Source organism: Lactuca virosa, chromosome 2, assembly GCF_052849685.1.
Source record: "Lactuca virosa cultivar CGN04683 chromosome 2, Lactuca_virosa_CGN04683_v6, whole genome shotgun sequence".
NCBI classification, from domain to species: Eukaryota; Viridiplantae; Streptophyta; class Magnoliopsida; order Asterales; family Asteraceae; genus Lactuca; species Lactuca virosa.
Genome location: NC_136427.1, coordinates 127,105,655 through 127,127,367, shown reverse-complemented (window position 1 = coordinate 127,127,367; position 21,713 = coordinate 127,105,655). Strand labels below are relative to the sequence as shown.

Sequence of the window (21,713 nt, the reverse complement as noted above, 5' to 3'; positions counted from 1 at the left end):
GAATAGACTCGACGAGTCCATCGCTGAACGGATAGTTTCGTTTTTAGTTAATTTTTGTTCTTTTTACGCGTGTTTTCTGTTTTGATTGCAATACTTTTATGACTAGAGGAGGAGGTACACCTTTGATTCCCCCACTTAAAGACTCGGAAGCTACTCTAAGGAAAAACAAAAGCAAAACCGTTGGAGAATCCGCAACATCGAAGAATTCACTGTTGAAGAATCTCAAATCTGTTTTTAGCGAGAAAAAGGGCAAGAAAGTAGGAGAATCCAGCAACACGAAGGAAGATACCAAGTACGAAACCGAAAAGGAAAAAAGCGACATAGAGGGCGAACTAGCTAACACCATGGCTAACATCGATGAAGTTCCCATGGGTGAATGGAAGAAAAGGATGCGAGATGACACCGGCCCAGGACTCGTGCAACCCGCGATTCCCGCAAATGCCACCTTTGAACTTAAGGGCCACATACTTGCTCAACTTAAGGAAATTCCATTCTTCGGGAAGGATCATGAAGACGCATACAAACATCTTGACGAGGTCAATGACATAGCCGACTACTTCAATGCCCCTAATGTGGCTCACGACACTGTTTTGCTTCGTATGCTACCAATCACATTCAAGGGAGCCGTGAAAGATTGGCTGAAATCACTCCCTCCAGGATCCATCACTACTTGGGCTAAAATGAAAGAGGAATTTATAGACCAATTTTGCCCTCCATCAAAGATAGCAAAATTGAAGAAAGCCATAGCAAACTTTGAGCAACAAGCTGGCGAATCACTTTATGAGGCGTGGGAGAGATACAAAGGCTTACTAAGGAACTGCCCACATCATGAGCTAAATAGTCAACAAGAAGTTTCCATTTTCTATGACGGAGTAAATGTGACAACAAGGCAAGTCCTTGACTCACAAGGACCACTCACGAAGAAGCCACCCCCGGTGATAAAGCAACTAATTGAAGAATTCTATAAGCACTCTAGAGAATTTCACAACCCAAGGAATGACACAACTCGAGGCGTGGTGAACTCAATTACCGATGATATGGCAGCAATGATGGAAAAATTGGAGAGCATGGACCGAAGAATGACTAAGATGGACCAATCCATCCATGCCATTAGAGTGGGATGTGAAAATTGTAGAGGGCCTCACCTTACTAAAGACTGTGATCTTGATGAGAACGGGAACAAGAAAGCTCAAGTGTGTTATTCAACTGGTGATAGATATGATGATGATTGGCAAAAACCGAAGAAAGAATGGCTACCATATGATGAATATAAAAAGGCAAAGGAGGAAAAGTATAACCAGATAGCAAAGGGTTTTTATCAAAAAGAGGAGCCGGTGCAAGAAAAGAAATCTGATTTGGAGGACATGCTCACAAGATTTGTAGCTGCATCCGAGAAGAGACATAATGACACCGACGCTGCAATAAAAGAGCAACAAAATATGTTAAGAGATCACCAAGGCATGATTAAAGAACACCACATAATGATGATGGATCAACAAACTCTGCTAAGGAATCAGCAAGCCTCTATTCTGAACATTGAAAAACAACTAGGCCAACTTTCACTACAAATAAACGAGAGACAACCGGGTGGACTTCCTAGTAATACCGAAAATAATCCGAGAGGCGCACATATAAACATCGTTACAACTAGGAGTGGGAAGATTATTACTCCTCTAACCCCTATTCAGCAAGAAGATCCGAAACTGGTACAAGAGAAGGAAGCAGAAAAACAAAAATCACTGAAACCCGACTCGACTCGCCGAGTCGAAGACACAGACTCGACGAGTCCCCCACTTGGTCAGAAAAGAGAGTCTCCTGTTAAACCCTATCAGCCTCTGTTACCGTTTCCAGGACGAGCTAGACAAGATAAGCATGATATCGATTATCAAAAGTTCCTCGAACACATCAAAGCCCTTCAAATTAATATGCCCTTCATCGAAGCAGTTGCACAAATGCCCAAGTATGCCAAATTTTTAAAGGAGCTTCTTATGAATAGAAAGAAGATGGAAGAAGTGAAGGAGGTAGTCCTCAATGAAAATTGCTCAGCCGCCATGCTGAACAAACTGCCTAAGAAGAAAGGTGATCCGGGTAGTTTGACCTTGCGCTGTCAGTTCGGAAATTTAGCAACTATACATGCATTGGCTGACTCAGGGGCAAGTGTAAATCTCATGCCATATTCATTTTTTAAGAAACTAGACCTTCAGGAGCCAAGGCCAATTCGAATGGCAATTCACTTAGCTAATAAAACGGTGACGTTTCCAAGGGGGATATGCGAGGACCTATTCGTAAAAGTTGATAAATTTCTGTTCCCCGCGGACTTCATAGTTCTAGACATGGAAGCGGATCCTCAAGTCCCGATAATACTTGGAAGACCTTTCCTTAATACCGCAAGTGCTATAGTAGACATGTGAGATTCTAAACTTACCCTTCGGGTGGGGGACGAATCAGTTACATTTGGAGTTGATCAAGCCATGAGCATGCAAGGTTTAGTGATGACACGACATTTTCGGTGGATATGTTGGAAGAATTAATGGAAGAATGGAAGGAAGACAAGTCAAACAATTTTTCCACTGTCTTCAAAGACGATTTTGATGCTGAAGGGGACATAAGGGAAATAGAGAGGCTACTTGAAGAAGCTGAATACAATGAAATACTCAGAAGTGCAGAAAACTCGACTCATCGAGTCAGATACACCGACTCGACGAGTCCGATCGAGAAATCGCGATCACACGGGGATTTTGGCATGCACTCGACGAGTCACCTACCTAAACTCGACGTGTTCAGTGTACACAATACGAAATCAGACCTTAAAACTTTAACAGATCATTTGGAGTATGCATTTCTTGAGGATGGTGATCAAAAACATGTTATTATAGCTTCTGACCTCTCCAAATCTGAAAAAGAAGAGTTAGTTCATGTCTTAAAGAAAAGAAAGCGTGTCATTGCATGGAATATCACCGACATAAAAGGAATAAGCCCTTCTTACTGCTCTCATAAAAAAAACCTGGAAGAAGGAGCAAAGCCAGTAGTGCAACATCAAAGGCGGTTGAACCCGAACATGCAAGAAGTGGTCAAAAAGGAGGTAGTCAAACTATTGGATGCAGGGATCATTTATTCTATTTCCGATAGTCCATGGGTTAGTCCCGTTCAAGTGGTGCCCAAAAAAGGAGGGATGACAGTGGTGGCAAACGAGAAGAACGAGCTCATTCCAACTCGAACGGTAACCGGTTGGCGAGTGTGCATCGATTATCGAAAGCTAAACGATGCCACTCGTAAAGACCATTTTCCCTTACCTTTTATTGATCAAATGCTTGAAAGATTATCTGGCCATAGTTATTACTGTTTCATAGATGGATTTTCGGGTTACTTCCAAATACCCATAGACCCAATTGACCAAGAAAAGACTACTTTCACTTGCCCGAGTGGGACTTTTGCTTATCGCCGCATGCCTTTTGGGTTATGCAATGCGCCCACTACCTTTCAAAGATGCACGACGGCAATATTCCACGACATGGTGGAAAAGTTTATGGAAGTATTTATGGACGACTTTTCTGTTTTTGGATCTTCCTTTCATGATTGTCTTGCTAACCTTGACTTGATGCTTGCTAGGTGCGAAAAGACCGATTTAGTTCTGAATTAGGAGAAATGTCACTTTATGGTAAAAGAGGTCATAGTATTAGGTCACAAGGTATCCAAGGCGGGGATTGAGGTGGATCGGGCAAAAATTGATACAATTGCTAAATTGCCTCCACCAACTAATGTGAAGGGCATTAGGAGTTTTTTAGGTCACACGGGTTTTTACCGCCGTTTTATAAAAGATTTTAATAAAATAACTAGACCTCTAACTCAATTACTTTTAAAAGATGCATCTTTTAATTTTTATAAAAAATGTCTAGCGGCTTCTGAAATTTTGAAAGATAAATTAACTAACGCCCCGATCATTATTGCCCCGAATTGGAACTTGCCTTTTGAAATAATGTGTGATGCAAGTGAATTTGAATTAGGAGCTGTACTTGGCCAAAGGGTTGATAAGCACTTTCGACCTATTTACTATGCAATCAAGACTTTAAATCCAGCCCAAGAAAACTACACCACTACCGAAAAAGAATTACTAGCTGTGGTGTATGCTTTTGACAAATTCCGCCCTTATCTTATTTTATCTAAAACCACTGTTTTCACTGACCACTCTGCGATTAAGTACTTGTTTGCCAAGCAGGATGCAAAGCCAAGACTGATCCGATGGGTGCTTCTATTACAAGAATTTGACATGGAGATCAAGGATAAAAAGGGGATGGAGAATGTAGCTGCTGACCATCTATCTAGGCTAGAAAATCCAGAAAGGGACGAGATAGATAATATGGGTATTGAAGATGACTTCCCGGAAGAATACTTGATGGTGATTGTGGATGAGGAACCGTGGTATGCAGACATTGCAAATTACTTGGTTGGTAATTAGCTCCCAAAAGGCCTTACCCATCAACAAAAGAAGAAGCTCTTTTCTGAAATGAAATATTATTTTTGGGATGAGTCGTATCTTTTTAGGAGTTGTGCGGATGGAATCATAAGAAGATGTGTTTTTGGCAAGGAGAGTCGGGACATATTAGAGCATTGCCACAATGGACCTGCAGGAGGACATCATGGGGTACAATACACTGCTAAAAAAGTGTTTGATACCGGTTTTTATTGGCCTACTATTTTCAAGGATGCTGCTACATACGTGAAGGAATGTGATACTTGCCAAAGAAGGGGTAATATATCGGCAAGAAATGAAATGCCCCAAATGAATATTCAAGTTTGTGAAATCTTTGATGTGTGGGGTATAGATTTCATGGGACCATTTCCTTCATCCAAAAGCAACAAATACATACTCGTGGCGGTGGATTATGTGTCAAAGTGGGCGGAAGCGCAAGCACTACAAACTAATGATGCAAGAGTTGTGGTTAAATTTTTATGAAAATTATTCTCAAGATTTGGAGTGCCTAAAGCATTAATTAGTGATAGGGGAACTCACTTTCCTAATGATCAACTAGCAAAAGTGTTGCAAAAATATGGGGTACGCCATAGATTTTCAACACCTTACCATCCACAATCAAATGGGCAGACATAAATTACAAATAGGGCACTAAAAAGAATATTGGAGAAATCGGTGGGGCACAATAGAAAAGGTTTAGCAGACAAATTGGATGATGGACTTTGGGCATTTAGAACTGCATTCGAAACACCCATTGGAACCACACCTTATAGACTAGTGTATGGTAAAAATTGCCATTTACCCGTGGAGCTTGAACACAAAGCCTATTGGGCCTTGAAAACATGCAATTTTGAGCAACATGAGTTGCGTGCAAATCGACTTTTGAAAATGAATGCCTTGGAAGAATTGAGGAATGAGTCTTATACTAACTCGTTAATTTATAAGGATAAGACCAAAAGATGGCATGATGCAAGGTTGAAGGGTAATAAAGAGTTTAAGGAAGGACAAAAAGTGCTATTATACAATTCAAGGCTTAAGCTCTTTCCGGGAAAATTACGCACTCGTTGGACCGAGACGTTTTCAGTAAAGCATGTGTATCCATATGGAGTGGTTGAGTTATGGAGTAAAGATGGGTCAAGCTTTAAAGTCAATGGGCATCGGGTTAAGAAATACGAAAAAGGAATGTCACAATTTGACAGACTTGAAGAAGGGCTGGACTTGGAGGCGACCGGTGACATGTAGATCGGGAAGGAGTCCAGCTAAAAACTCCTAAAAAAATAAGCGCTTAACGGGAGGCAACCCGTCAATAGAGTTTGCTTTCTTTTACCTTTCTTTTTAGTTTTATTTTGCGTTTTTTCTTCGTTTCTTAGGATTTGTCTATCTAAATCTTCTTAATTGTCTAAAATGATTGCTTGAGGACAAGCAAGGTTTGAGTGTGGGGTGTGGTGAATAACATGTAAAACGATGAATTTTTTTAAAAAAATGACTCGGCGAGTCCACCCGTGACTCGGCGAGTCCTTACAAACTAGAAAATTGTAATCGCGACCTGACTCGGCGAGTCCGGTTACTGACTCGACGGGTCGATTTTATTTACTGAAAAAAAATATAATTTTACAATTCTGTAAAACTAGGGTTTTTACCCTAATTGGGAAACACTTTCATTTTATACAGCCGACACGCACCCACTCGACATGCCAAATTCTCTCCAAGCAACCATCTTGATTCTCTTGATTCCTTCTACTTTCTTCCAACAAGGTAACATCTTTTACTCTCGATCTTATTAGAGCTCTAATTTTTGGCAGAATAATGGCCTTAGTATGTTGAAAACCCGATTTTTACTTGATTGAGATTCTAGGGTTTCGAATTTTTGTTAAGCAGAGTGTTCTAGATGAAATTTATTGTGGAATAATACTTGATATGCATCCCTAGACAAACCCCTGAAATTTTTTTTGAGTTTTGTTGGATGATTTGGTCGAAATCAGTCACGCGACTCGAAGGATTCATATGACTCGCCGAGTCTGTTCATAGACTCGACGAGCCAGTCCCTGAATACAGTCCGAATTTTTTTTAACGTTTCTGTGCTTTTTGGTTTGTGTTTGTTTTCATGTGTTGCAGAATATGTTTTCCGGGCGGGGGCAAAGTTCTCGAGGTAGCCAAGGGGATTTCCCTTGGTTAAACTTCCCAAGAATTCAATCTAACTTAACAATGTCCCGATGGAAAAAGAAATTGGTGGAGATTAGAAAGAAAGAAATCTATGTACCTAACGCAATCGATTGGGAGTGGCTGGGACGAGTTCAATATGAGTAACAATTGGCCCCGTTTTTGGTCAAAACATTTATGCATAACGGAGTATCCATCACTTGTGATGGATGGAACCGGTTATTCTGTATCCAAGAACCGGTGTTCCAGGAGTTGTGCTGGGAGTTCTTCTCAACCATCAATTTTCGTGGAGGAAATGATTACTATAATCCGGGAGCCATTGCCTTTTGCCTTGGTGGCGAGTTCCGTCAATGTAGCATGGTGGAGCTTGTTTGGAGATTGTGTATATATGACCAACAATTGGTCAACACTGGAGGTTTTGGTACTTTTTTGGAACATGCTCACAAAACATTTCCGGAGGGCGTTGTTGGTTCCACATGGTGGAACACTATTGCAAACAAAGTATATATCCCCAAGTCCGCCCAATAAGGAAGCATTAGATCACCTACCCATCGTTTGATTCACCGCCTCATTGCTAGTACGATCAATATGCGGAAGGATGACGACAAGGTTCCTAATCTTGATGTCTTTTATTTGTGGAGTATTATTACTCCAAACACTTTTTGCAACCTCCCGTACTGTTTAGCATCTTATTTAGCCGAGGGAGTGGTCAAGGAGAGAAAAACTTCAAAAGTCAATGGCGGAATATTTGTGACCCGCCTGGCGAAATCATATGGGTTGATGGAAAGAGGAGCATGGAATATGTTGACAATAGTCCCGACTCCTTTTAGCATCATGCTTTTTAGGAGGTCAAGAACAATTGAAGATTTTGGTGGAAGAACCTTTGCTATTCCTCATGATGATGCAGTTATAGGACCCGAGGAGCTGGGAAGGAGAGTTAGGCAAAGACAAGAACAAGCCGATGATGACCCACCGATAATTCCGGTTGATGATGAAGTACCAATGGATTGGTACAATGTGGAGATGCGAAAATTCAAAGATGATTTGGCAAGGGGGTAAAATTTGGCAACCAGTCATATGTCCAATTGTTTGAACACTTTCACATTCAACACATAGATGGGGGAAATTATCTGCATGTACGCACGTGGGAGGAGAGACTCAATGCCCGTAGTAGTGGAGCGGGAGGAAGTGGAAGAGGATATGTTGATGATGAGGAAGATGGATACTAGTTTAACTTTTTTATTTTTATTTTGGTTGTGTTGGAACTATTTTTTTTATTTTGTTTGGTGTTTTTGTTTGGTTAATTTTGGACAACTAGTCTTTAGGATTATCATTAGGATGTTTTCCTTTTTATTACTTGTGTGTTGTTCTTTTCAGAACATGAATGAGGGTTTGCATGAAAAGGGTCTAGAGGATTATCGAATGGTGGGAAGAATCGAGTCTAGGCGAGAGAGAAGGAAGTTTTGAGTCTGAGTATCGAGTCCGATTATAAAGAGGGTTAAAGAGTGCGTAAATACTGAATAAAAGAAGAGCATGAGTGCCATTTTAATGCTACTTCAGCACACAAAAAAAACGGATTCAAAGCAGAATACATTTTTTTCACACAATGATGGACTCGCCGAGTGCACGTAATAACTCGACGAGTCGCAGTGTAATTTCATGATTTCTGCCATTTTCGTGCAACAACTCGGCGAGTCACCATAATAACTCGACGAGTTGCTCCTTATTTCACCTCTCAAGTTCATGATTTGATGATATTTCATACGGCAATTGACTGCATTTTTGAAGCTTAATTTCTAAAGTTTTCCGAGAGTTTTTCCTGCATTTTTAGAGCTGTCAACCACACGAGATTTGACGCCCGAGGCATGGATGAGTTGTTCCCATGTCTAAAGTCAATTGAAGATGGAGCTTTGAATGAAGACGATCAACCTCGCGACTACTATCCCAGGGGAGTTTGTTCCAATTCCCTCTTTACTTTTGTGTTTTTCTTTTCATGCATAACATGCAATGGGGACATTGCATAAATTAAGTGTGGGGTAGGGGGTTGGTTACATTAGTTGAAATTTTAGTTGAAAATTTTGAAATTTTGCATAAAATTGCTAGGGTTAATTTAGAAAATCATGGTAAAAGCAATTAGGATTCCATGCTAGTATTGTGTTTGATGATTTCATCAGGACCCAAATGTTTAGTTGAGCCTATACACGTTATAATGCATTTGTGGCCCCCTTTATTCTAGTGAAATCATGGGACAAAAACACAACCTCACTTAGTTTGAGGGATGCAATATGTTTAGCATCGTGTACCAGAAATGTATCCCGGAAAATTTTTATCTTTAATCAATAAAGGTTGAAGTTGAGCGCCCCTGCTTAAGCATGTAGGAGTTGAGTGAGAAAAAAAGTGAGTTACATGTGAAAAGAGAGGGAGAGAGAGAGAGGAGAGAGAGAGAATTACAAGAAAAGTTGTAAGAAATCTGGAGCAGTTGAAATCAAGATCAAAAGATCAAAGTTCTGAAGAAATTCAAAACGTTGAAGACACCAAGAATCATAAAGGTGGTGAATTCAAAGAAATCAAGATCAAATTATCAAAGAAGTGAAGAATTCCAATAGCTCCATAGTGGTATCGAAAAGTTGTAATTTTCTAGATTATGTATGCTTGGGTTGCTTGACCAAAAATACCTTGAGGTTAGGAAGTTTTCTCCGGATGGATTCGGAGGGATGCATAAAATGAGCATTGTTCAAAAGAAGTGGGCGAGTGTTTATGAGGATTGTGAGTATTTAGAATTGAGGGGGGTCCTTAGGAAAATTTTAGACACAAATGCATGCGTTGCGGTCTTGGCATAATGGTTGGGTTTGACTGAGATTGTCTTATATGATGCTAATATGTTAAAATTCAGTTTTTCTTGGGGGCAAGCAAAAGTCAAGTGTGGGGTATTTTGATATGTTCATATTTAGTCATGTATTTTGTATAGAATATTAAGACTTTTTTTTACTATTTATTTGCAAATATGGAACAAAAGGTGCTTAATTGCGTTTAAATTGTATTTTCAGTCTAGAAAAAGTGCTCGGAAGCAAAAGGAAGCGGAAATAACAATTGATAGCTCGGGAAGTAAATAAAGAGGAAAAAGTCAAAAACCTTGAAGCACTCGGCGAGTCAATACCCCGACTCGACGAGTCGGATCGAACATTCGCGAAGCAATAGAAGTCCTTACCGTACACGAAGTTTTAATGAAGGAATCGGCGAGTCGGTCCCCGGACCCGGCGAGTCAACCCTGTTTCCAGAAATCTATAAATATGACATTCCTGCCCGAAACCAAAGACTTCTCTGGAACCCTTGGAGGCCAAGCTGCGATTAAGAACACAGTGGAAGCTCTGGAAAGTGAAGAATTGACCCTACATTCGATTCTGAGCAGGATTAAGGCAAATTCTAGTTGCTCTTATTTAAACTTTTGATTGAATCATGTTTAAACCAATGGATTTCGTTCTTAAGTTTGTTTTTGCTGTAATTATGAACTAAAACCCTTGCCTTTTGTTTAGGGTAGATGATTTTGTGAATATGGATTGATTTTATGGTTAGGATTAATATAATTTGGTGACATTGTTTTGTTAAGCTTGTTAAAGAACCTTATATGTTAATCACAACTATTTTCAGTTAATTAACCAGCATATTAGGTTGCATGAACATCTCTTAATTGCTAATTCCGTATGATTTATGTGAGAACATTGTTGTATGCCTAGGAATAGCGAATGTGAAACTAGGGTTAACTAGAAAATAGATAAATTAATGTGTGAGCTTGTGTGACGAACCATCAATAAGAGGTTAATTGAACGACCAATTTAATTAACCACTACAAGTCTTACTTAACCCGAATTAATAAACTAGGAAATTCATTAATTTAGACAACCGGCCACTGCTTGAATTAATCTGTTTTCTAAGGACTAGTAATAGCGAACGTGAACCTAATCACCTTAATCGGTAGCCAAAGAAAAACTAATCCATTGCATTTACCATAAAATCAACCATAGGATCAAATGATTCGAACCTAAACAGAAGCCTCTTTTATTATTGAATTTGGTTAATTTTTGCTTGCTTAGCTGTTAATTGCTTAGTTTAAGTGTTAGTTAAGTTTCTAGTCTTGTAAAACTAGAGAAAACCCTTTCTATTTTTTTAGATAATTCTAGTAGTTAGTTTAATTGTCGCTCCCTGTGTTCGATACCTTGCTTGTTAAGATCTATACCACCAATTCACAGGTACACTGCCTTTTGTGTGTCTAATTTACATTAAAAAGTAGGAATAAAACTAGTTTGTTTCACCAATTGACAGGTACACTGCCTTTTCAGATCTTTGCTCTATATCTTCTTAACGGCCCTCCGACTGCCTTCTAGACCCTCAAAATGGCTTCCCCGAGGTTTATAATCATAGGGAATGAATTAAGGTTGAAGATATTTCATTAGGGTTAATTTTTGGCTCTATTTATATCTTATAAATGGTCACCACGTCGTGGTTAACCGCTACCACGTCGTGGTCCTTGTCGAAATCATGTATTTTGCAAGTCAGTTCAACGATCGCGAAGATTCCATTTACCACGTTGTGGTGATTGGGAATCAACATTTTCTCAAAAGAAAAACGTCATCTGAAATGTTGTCTAGTTTTCAGTTCAACTTGAATCTCATCAATCAGAGTTACGAGTCATGAGATATGGCCAAAACACTAATGATGGGTCAAGCTGTCCAACAACATCCTTTTTGCGTCTTTTTAGCTCTTTTCTCCTCCTTTGCATTCCAGCTCCCATTTTAAATGTCGTTTAACATTTTAAAGCATATTAAGTATCTTTTAGTCCTAAATAAAATAAAAACATAGTATAAAATAATAATAAAACTTCATAAATATATGCATAAAATAGATGTTATCATGTGGTTAACAGACACGTCAATTTGAGGGTATAAGTAGAGAATGATGTGGAATTCGTGAATCTCAAGCGTAAATTGAGCCGGGGACCACGCAATTTTATATGGATTATTCACTATTTGTTTAGTGATATGTGACAACCCCATAATTGAATTTGAGATGAACATAATCCAATATTAACATGCCATTGATTGTCAATGAATCTCAAGATCTAGGAATTCCATGGTGATCGAAATTAGCAAAGGGCTTTGCCTACCTAAATAACTTTATGATGTGTTTACGGGCATCCCTTTACACATAATAGAGCCAAATATGGATCGTAACCTTCTTAAATAATTTTATTTAGGGTAATTATTTTCTAAGGATATGATCACACAAACTACAATGGAAATTGATATTGAATGATGTTTATAAACTTATCCACTAAAATCTATTTCTTCCAGAACCTCTAAAATAATTAGTTATTAGTATGATCAATCATGTTCAAATTTGTAGTTTGGGAATAGTTCTCATAAACGAAAGGAAAAATCAAGCTTTTGATAATGCTCTTTCCGAGGTTCTTCCAAACACTGCATTCTAATCTATCAGAAAGAGAAGTTATCAAGTGTATGTTGTAAATTGACATATTGAAGTAAAATGGAATATCCTTGAGTTATGAGTTGACTAGGGTTAGGCAAGTAGCTGACACATAGATATGATCATTTCACTTTGATTTTGATATGAACAACTTGGAATAACCATGAAGGATTTGTGTAGCATGTTGCGGTTTCCTTTTGGAACTAACATGGACAATCAAAGAAACTCAAACTTTAAATATTCCTATATATTTACCATCATGAATAGGAGTGTCAGAAGAACTAAGTCAGTTGTTCATGGTTAAAAGGCGATTAGTGTTTGTATACCTTATCTAGGTCCAAATTCCAAGGACAAAGGAAGGCTTAGTCTAAGACATGTTCTGATAGATATTGGTTTCCATAATAAGAATGGACCAAGAAAGTATACATGCCCAAAATATGTATTTGAGGTGAGAGAACTAAACCATGGAGAAGGTAATTTGATCATGGATTACGAGCCCATGCCACTTTCCATAGGATTAAAAGAAAACCCGTTCTCCTTAATGCTTAGTCTTTAATTAGATATATATGAATTAATAATACCATTAGAAATTACTTATAATTTGAGTATTTACTAAGGATTAAGTACTGACATTTGCAAGAATGTGTAGTGACTAAAATGAAGTGAGAAGATTGAAACATGCAGACGGAAATTTGATATGTATACCAAGCCCTTGCTATTGTTCATAGGATCAAAAGAACACTCTTTCCGAATGTTTAGTATGTGGTGTTGTAATTTAAATTGTTTATACTATATATCATCAAATAGTTCTAACTTATTTAACATGTTAAAAGAAATCCATGAAATCTATGAAGCAAGTATAGGAACAATAGTTCAAAGCTGATTCGAATATTTGAATAAGATGTATTATTGTGCGAATATCTATTGAAGTTAGTTTACACTAATGGATCGTTCAGATTGACCACGATATGTACTGATTCAAATACATCCAAAAGAGTTTAGGTGAAATGTATTTGTGGAATAATTGTGTTGGACAGATAAGTGAGAAGTGAATTACCAAGTATCGAGTTGGATCATATTTTGGATACCATTTGATCACAAGTCTCATGATAAATCCAAATCTTGTTTATCAAGATAGACGATGAATACATCATTGGATGATGTGAATATTTGTTCGAATTAGTTTTCTCTAATAGAATGTTCAAATTAAACACTGATACATGGTAATAAAAACTTTATATGAACATGAGCATGGAACCTTTTAGGTGTTTAGATTTCTCATAAAACAAATTTGTGAATCAACTGGGCAATAGGATAATATAGGATAGGGATCATCTCATTGAAAACTTTGTCGATCGTCTAAGGAAATGTGAAAGAGTCTCATAAGCTATATCCAGCTAGTACACTAGCACTAGGAGTGTTATCTGGATAAAGAAACAAATCATTCGTTGAATTTATACTAGATGAGTCGCACTATGCTTACTAACAATTCAGGGAGTGTAACATGAATAGTGTTATGAGAAGTCCTTTGGTCTTGTACCAACTGAGAAGGTTCATAAAACACTCTATCATATGTGAAGTAGGATTCACTCCTCTCTAACACATATGGAAGTCTATGATTATGAGGCTTACCCTCGTTGTGAAGCGCTCGACAATATAGAAGTTAGAATAGAGATGTGTTATGTCGTAGAAATCATCAAGCATTTTGGATATTTGTTTAACAAACCTTATGAGAACAAAGTGTATGTTTCTCGAAGGGTAGTCCTCCAGGAAAGGGAGCTGATATCCAACAGGGTTACTGGGAGCCATATTGATCTTGATAAGATTTAAGAGTCAACCAACAAAGAACCTAAAGTTGGACCTAGCATTCAATTCGTGGGTGAAAGAGCTATTGGGGAAATGATATGTGCATATTTGGTCATGTATTTTGTATAGAATATTAAGACTTTTTGACTATTTATTTGAAAATATGAAACAAAAGGTGCTTAATTGCGTTTAAATTGTATTTTCAGCCTAGAAGAAGTGCTCGGAAGCAAAAGGAAGCGGAAATAACAATCGGCAGCTCGGGAAGTAAATAAAGAGGAAAAAGTCAAAAACCTTGAAGCACTCGGCGAGTCAATACCCCGACTCGACGAGTCGGATCGAACATTCGCGAAGCAATAGAAGTCCTTGCCGTACACGGAGTTTTAATGAAGGACTCGGCGAGTCAACCCTGTTTCAAGAAATCTATAAATATGACATTCCTGCCCGAAACCAAAGACTTCTCTGGAACCATTGGAGGCCAAGCTGCGATTAAGAACACGGTGGAAGCTCTGGAAAGTGAGGAATTGACCCTACATTTGATTCTGAGCAGGATTAAGGCAAATTCTAGTTACTCTTATTTAACCTTTTGATTGAATCATGTTTAAACCAATGGATTTCGTTCTTAAGTTTGTTTTTGCTGTAATTATGAACTAAAACCCTTGTCTTCTGTTTAGGGTAGATGATTTTGTGAATATGGATTGATTTTATGGTTAGGATTAATATAATTTGGTGATATTGTTTTGTTAAGCTTGTTAAAGAACCTTATATGTTAATTACAACTATTTTCAGTTAATTAACCAGCATATTAGGTTGCATGAACATCTCTTAATTGCTAATTTCGTATGATTTATGTGAGAACATTGTTGTATGCCTAGGAATAGCGAATGTGAAACTAGGGTTAGCTAGAAAATAGATAAATTAATGTGTGAGCTTGTGTGACGAACCATCAACAAGAGGTTAATTGAAAGACCAATTTAATTAACCACTACAAGTCTTACTTAACCCGAATTAATAAACTAGGAAATTCATTAATTTAGACAACCAGCCACTGCTTGAATTAATCTGTTTTCGAAGGACTAGTAATAGCGAACGTGAACCTAATCACCTTAATCGGTAGCCAAAGAAAAACTAATCCATTGCATTTACCATAAAATCAACCATAGGATCAAATGATTCGAACCTAAACAGAAGCCTCTTTTATTATTGAATTTGGTTAATTTTTGCTTGCTTAGCTGTTAATTGCTTAGTTTAAGTGTTAGTTAAGTTTCTAGTCTTGTAAAACTAGAGAAAACCCTTTCCTTTATTATTTGTTTTTAGATAATTCTAGTAGTTAGTTTAATTGTCGTTTCCTGTGTTCGATACCTTGCTTGTTAAGATCTATACCACCAATTGACAGGTACACTGCCTTTTGTGTGTCTAATTTACATTAAAAAGTAGGAATAAAACTAGTTCGTTTCACACACATCAAGAAACTAGCATATCTCCACTTCTTCCTTATAGATATTATAGAGGACACATACACCTACTTATATAAGAGTTTATATTACTGAGGTAAATGAATCACCGGTATGGAGAAATCAGATTATACTAACTATCGGAAGCTATGGTAGGCCCTAAAGGCTATAGAAGCAGGACATGAAAAGCGAGATTCAGTTCATGTGTGTTGAAACTTGTTAGATCACACACTTGGCATTAAAATTGTAAGTATGAGTGGATCTTCAAGATGAAACAAGCATGGATAGGAACATACACTTAATCAAAGCAAGATAGGTTGTGAAGGATGTGTACGCTTGAGAAATTTATACATAGGATGAAACGAGCACCTCACAATTAGAATCTTTGATTTAATGAGAAAGTTCAAAGTGCTTGACTTTCGAGAAAAGAAGATTAGCCATATATATGTCAAAACTAGTGGGAGTAATTGGAATCTTTGTTTCAATGAGAAATTTCAAGGAGTTTGAATTTCGAGAAACATAGATAAGCCATATATATGTCAATGCTAGTAGGAGCATTGTTATCACCCTTGTGTTGTACATCGATAATGTATGATTCATACGAAACTACGTTCTAACTTAGAAAGTGTAAAATATTGGCTTGGTATGATAATTTTTTCGCTATGATATACATGGGTGATACAATACACGTACATAATAAGGATCTATGGAGATAGATTAAAGTGATTCGTTGGATTACACAAATGTATATGGAATCTTGAGGAAAATCGACGTAAAGAACTCGAAAGGAGTTTGTGCTTAATAATTATGGCATGATATTGAGCAATGTTAATGTCTTAGTTCTACTATTGAACTAAAGGAAATGAGTCATCTCCTACATGCTTCTTCTATGTGATCGATCATATATGCCATGATATGTATCATATCTGATGACTCGTATGCCTTGAGCATGACAAGTTGGATTAGATCAATTTGGCTAGCATCAACGAATCAAGATCAATAACATCCTTAAGTGTCCTAAGAGGACAGATGAAAGGATACTGACAATATGGAAGAGATCAATGTAAAATTTACATTGATGGTAAGTTCCACACTAATAAAGACAACTCTATTCGTAATCAGAATTCATGCTTTTACTGAATGGTGAAGTATTAGCTTGGAAGAGTACCAAGTAATACAACATAGTGGATTTAACAATAAACTTAGAGTATATTGTAGCTGGTTAAATTTCAAAGAAGACAATGTGACTGAAAGAGATTCATTAGTGACATATTTATTGAAATTCAATCATTGATGGTCCTTTTGGAGGCTCTTGTGACTATAAAGGTGAACTTACCTCAAGTATGGATCCCATGCTCATAAGACACATACTCAGTAAGTACCAACACATTTGATAGTGATTCAAATGTAAAGACATCATAATCAATGAGTCATATCGAAAGATAATATTGTCGATCCATTACCTAAGCCAATGTCACTGACCAAGTCTAATAGTCAGACAAAGTCGAGAGGCATTAGATTTGAAAATGAATTAGCTTAAACACTATTAGTTTAGTTTGTTTTAAAACTTGAGAACTTAAGCAACATAAATTTTAATTCGATTTGGCGATTATTAGGTGGAGATCTTAATATATGATGGAAATTAGTTTTTCAATTACCTTATCACTGTCTTCTCATTTTGGATGTTTGGAACCCACTTCTCGGGTATTAGTTTACTCAAACATCTACAGCCGGTCATACTCTTGGAAGTAATTAGTGATTCAAGACTATAATGAGTATTAGTGGATTGTACATAATGATTGGGCATAGCATAAAGATTGTGCTAACACTCATGAGTACTTAATAAATATTTGAGTATTCGACCAACCCGCACATAGAGATTACTTCATGGATATAGTCACGAGTAAGTCTAAGACGATAATATCTTCTATTCTTCAAACCTAGATACATGTGGGGTTTTGCTTTATCATTTTGTTATGCATTGATTTACTCCAATGTTATCCGTAACTCGTAGTAATAAAGGGTATGTCCATGTATGACATGAAGAAGTAGACAAAAAGTATGTAGTCGAAGTTTCTTTGTTCCTTCTTCCTTAACAGGCGAAAAGATATCTATGGGCCCCCTCGATGATTAGGTGCTGACATCTAAAGTGCTTGGCTGAGCCCTGATTGAAATTGATGTGTTCAATTTAGTAGTCAGATGCAATCATCACAAATCTACATCGGGAAACATAATCTTGAATTATGAGATTTACCATTATCCATGTCTCAATTTCATACAGATATCTAGAACGAGGGAATAGTTGATCACTTATCTAAGGGCAGAATCTTGATTAGATAAAGAGTTCGGTAGTTGCATCGGATGGCTAACTCTCTATTTATTATTGGAGAAGTATTGGTACTCATATAGTTGATGACTTGTCCAAGTAGGAGACATTTGCAAAGAGTGTCCAATGTCATTAACTATTGGTAATATTTCTAATAATAATAGGGTCCTTTTGGGTTACCCTCAAGACCCAAATTGAGTAGAATAAATAAAGGAGAAATTGGTTTATTAATTATTATGGTTAATAATTAGTTAGAAATTAATTAGAAAAACATTTTGGGAATTCTTTAACAGTATAATTAATTAAAGGGTTAAATATTCAATTAATTAATAGTTGGTTAATTAAGAATGTTCCAAAACCCTTATGGAATTAGGGTTGGATGAAAATCACACCATCCTACATCGGAAAGGGAGCGAATTTCATGGTTATATCCTTGTCCCACATAGGAAGGAGTACAAAATCTAGGAAGGCATCCAAGGCTATAAATAGGGCCTTAGGGATTTAATTCTTCCTTGCACCTTGGCTTGAAGTTTCACCAACCCTTCTTCCTCCCCTCATAGGGACGATTTCTAACCCTCTTAGGGTTTGTGAAATTAACCCTTATCCTAGTTATTTTTATTCCATTCTTTGGTGTCATTGAGTGTGATACCATGAGAGGGATTCTGCTTTGGGTCCTCTCATCCAAGCAAATTCATGGAGGAAAAGATCTCAAGCAAGGAGATCAATGGCTACATACGAGGTATGTTTTTTTCTTTATGTTTTAAGTTTTCAGAGGGTAGCTGTAATTAGTATGAAGCCATAGATCCTTAGGTTGCATGTACACTTAGGTATATCATAGTTTGATTTTTCCTCTTCCTAATTTAAGTGTATTTAATGCATAGAAAAACCAACACTAAGCTCTGAAGAAACCCTAATCCCTTTCTTTGATTGTTGAAGCTCATTTTGGTCCTTTTGGAAGACCTTGTAGGAAGAAAGAAGAAGAAGTGAGCCAGGATCTAGCAAGTAAGTTTCCATTTCCTTATCTTAGCACACTTTTGGACCTTTATCAGTGTCCATGACTCCACATTTATGTTGTTAGGTTTCTATATCTTTAGTTTTGTCCCATATTCTTCATGTTCTTGTTAGTTTGGATGGTGAGATCCCATAAAGGTTGCAAGTTTATGAATCTCTTATACATTTGGAGTGGTTGACGCTTTGGATCTGAAGTATGGTTGGATTTTGAGACATGCATGGGATTTTGGTCATAATCCTCATTTTATCCTTATATAAGTTCCAGACATGCATTGGACATGCATGTCTATAAACCACTAACTTTTAGGTTGTTTTAGTGTTAAGAAAGTCTCCTGGAGTTGATGGACTAAAAACTCTAGAGATTAACTTGTCATATCTTGCCTTTATTAGACCTAGGTTTCAAGATCTTGATCTCTTGGAGGTTCATAAGGGATAAAGTTGGAAAATTTATTCATCTAGATCATAGAAACGACCAGATCTGAGCTTTGGAGCTTTTAGGATCAAAGGAAACGGCTTAGCTCATTAAGCTGTTAAGAACCATGTGCCCACGATGTGGCCCTTGGTTTCCACGACATGACGACTCAAAAATCATCGTCTGTTATGTCCTTTGTGGGCTACGACGTGTCATTGATGGCCACGACGTGGCAGTCGACGGAAGTTAACTTTGACCGTTGACTTTTTTACTTTAGTTGACTTTTGGTCAAACTCCTAGTTTTGGAAGGTGGGTTAAGGGTTTACCTTGTGTGACTATATAAGTGGTGTATATCATCTGTATTTTCGGTAGTGAGATCAATAGCGATTGATTATCGTCTGAGATATGACTCTTCTTACTGTACTTGTGGGTCGAAGGCACCAATTCGGCCCACTGGATTGTGTTATATAAGATGCTAGTTGTCTTTGTGATACTTGCATGGAAAACCTTGGGGAAGCTCGTGTCATTTATATAAAAGACCATGGGCTTACCCAGGTCACTTGTAAGACCTTGGGGTAGCTAAGGCACTTCAAGGGAAGACCACGGGGGCAGCCCATGGCAATGGTATGAAAGACCATGAAGGTAGTCCATGACACTTGAATGCAAGACCATGGGGGTTGCCCATGGAACTGTTTGTATGAATGTGGTATTTTGGGGAACTCACGAAGCTTTGTGCTTACAATTTTGTGGTTTAACATTTTCAGGTAGTTTCAGTTCGAAAGGGAAGGGCACGACATGATCACACAACATCCCCTTATGATTTTTCGCATCGATGATCATTTTATTATGATTTTTTTGATACATTTGTATTATGATGGTTTTGAGACATATGATGTATGGTCTTGATGATTTTAAAAATCACAAATTTTATCACTATTTTTAGGATGTTACACATTTGCTACGTAATATTTTTTTTTGAAAGATCGTATATACTTATTGTTAGATATTTAATTTATTTAATTTTATTGTTATGTACTATTTACTTTAAAAATATTGCATATAAAATATTTCAGAAATATAACAATATATTTATTAATTAAAAAGAAAAGTTTAGAATTGATCAATGGTTAATTAATATTTATGATAGTAAGTTTTTGTTAAAAGTAAATTAGCAGAAAATTGATTTGTCAAATCAAAAGACTATAAATAGGATAAATAATCGATCATTATGGATGTTTTAAAAATAAAGCTTAGAAAAATAATACAAACAAATATGAAAAATAAAATCTCCATTAAAAACGGGAAAATTGATTTATCAATGATAATTATCTTTTCGTTTTGTTCACATTTAAAAAAATTCTTTGTTTTGTAGACATTTGAGTATTTGACCATCAAACTTGTTACATGTGTTCATATGTTACTATTGTCACATTAGATAATAATATGTGAACACATTTTACAAGTTAAATAGTCAAATGTATACAGAAAAAAAATTGAATGAATACGAACAAAACGAATAGTTAATTACTCTGATAAATCATTTTCCCTTAAAATAATATAATCACTTATAATACCAAAACTTCATCAAATTAAAAACACAAAAAGAAATCGTATGTATTAAGTAAAAACAAGTAAAAAAAAAAAAAAAATCTTTGATGCATCAATAATGGAACAATTATCTTATTTAATTTTTTTAGTTAATTTTATTTTATTTTATTAATTTATCTTTTAAATGACCGTTCTATAAAACAAGACAAACTCTCAACTAATTATATTATTATATTTATAATAATGAGACATTTCTTTAATCAATGGTCGAGTTAATTTCTTTAATATTGCTTAAAAGATTGAAAACAAAATCATGACATTTAAATAATTCAATAGATTCTTTAAAATAGTAAGAGAGCGGGGTGTCTCGTGTATTTCAAACACCCCTCCCCCATACACGCCCCCTCACCAACTTATGCCATTATCCTAAAGGAAAACACATATCTTCAATCATTCAACGTTGTTTATTAAGATCCACAACGTACTGTTTTATATATATATATATATATATATATATATATATATATATATATATATATATATATATATATATATATATATATATATATATATATATATATATATATTAAACTGTAATAAAGAAGATTATGTCATTTACCAACTTATCATTTGAAGTGAATGAGTTATCATAAAGAATGCATTAAAAAGTTAGAAGAAGATTCTTAAAGGAATGATATCAATGCCACAATCAAACTAAGAAACTGATCATAAACTTTTGTGCATGATTCTCACTAGCTATGGTCATGTCTAAACGTAATACCACATTAACTAGCTATACGATTTAAAAGTTACGCACACCATTTGAAAGGACAATTCTGTATGCAACTTATGAGTTATGTCTTGTGTAGACCAAAAGATGTCGGATATCATATTCACCAAAAAGGAACTAAGTAACAATATGTTTCTAGACATGTCATGGAATGTTATAGTAATACAGTAATTAGTAAGAAATATAATATACAACTAAGTTAACAAAATGTATTACTATCTTTTATGCAACAACCCAAAATTTAGAAAGATTTTTGC

The 21,713-nt window shown here is 36.4% G+C and overlaps 2 protein-coding genes and 1 non-coding gene across 3 annotated transcripts; 2 read left to right on the top strand and 1 right to left on the bottom strand.

The window, feature by feature from the left end:
* The first annotated feature begins 368 nt into the window (after positions 1–368).
* On the top strand, positions 369–2,411 carry LOC145157744 (uncharacterized). Its single transcript, XM_079076739.1, has 2 exons — positions 369–1,706; positions 1,833–2,411. The coding sequence occupies exons 1-2, from the start codon at positions 369–371 to the stop codon at positions 2,409–2,411; spliced, it is 1,917 nt and encodes a 638-aa protein (XP_078932865.1).
* Positions 729–835, bottom strand: LOC145162060 (small nucleolar RNA R71). The gene has a single exon (XR_013738916.1). It is a non-coding gene; the product is annotated as a small nucleolar RNA R71 (small nucleolar RNA).
* A 119-nt stretch (positions 2,412–2,530) lies between the features above and the next one.
* LOC145157743 (uncharacterized) lies at positions 2,531–5,713 on the top strand. Its single transcript, XM_079076737.1, has 5 exons — positions 2,531–3,220; positions 3,610–3,688; positions 3,897–4,448; positions 4,824–4,893; positions 5,119–5,713. Exons 1-5 carry the CDS (start codon positions 2,531–2,533, stop codon positions 5,711–5,713), a joined length of 1,986 nt encoding a protein of 661 aa, XP_078932863.1.
* The last annotated feature ends 16,000 nt before the right edge of the window (positions 5,714–21,713 follow it).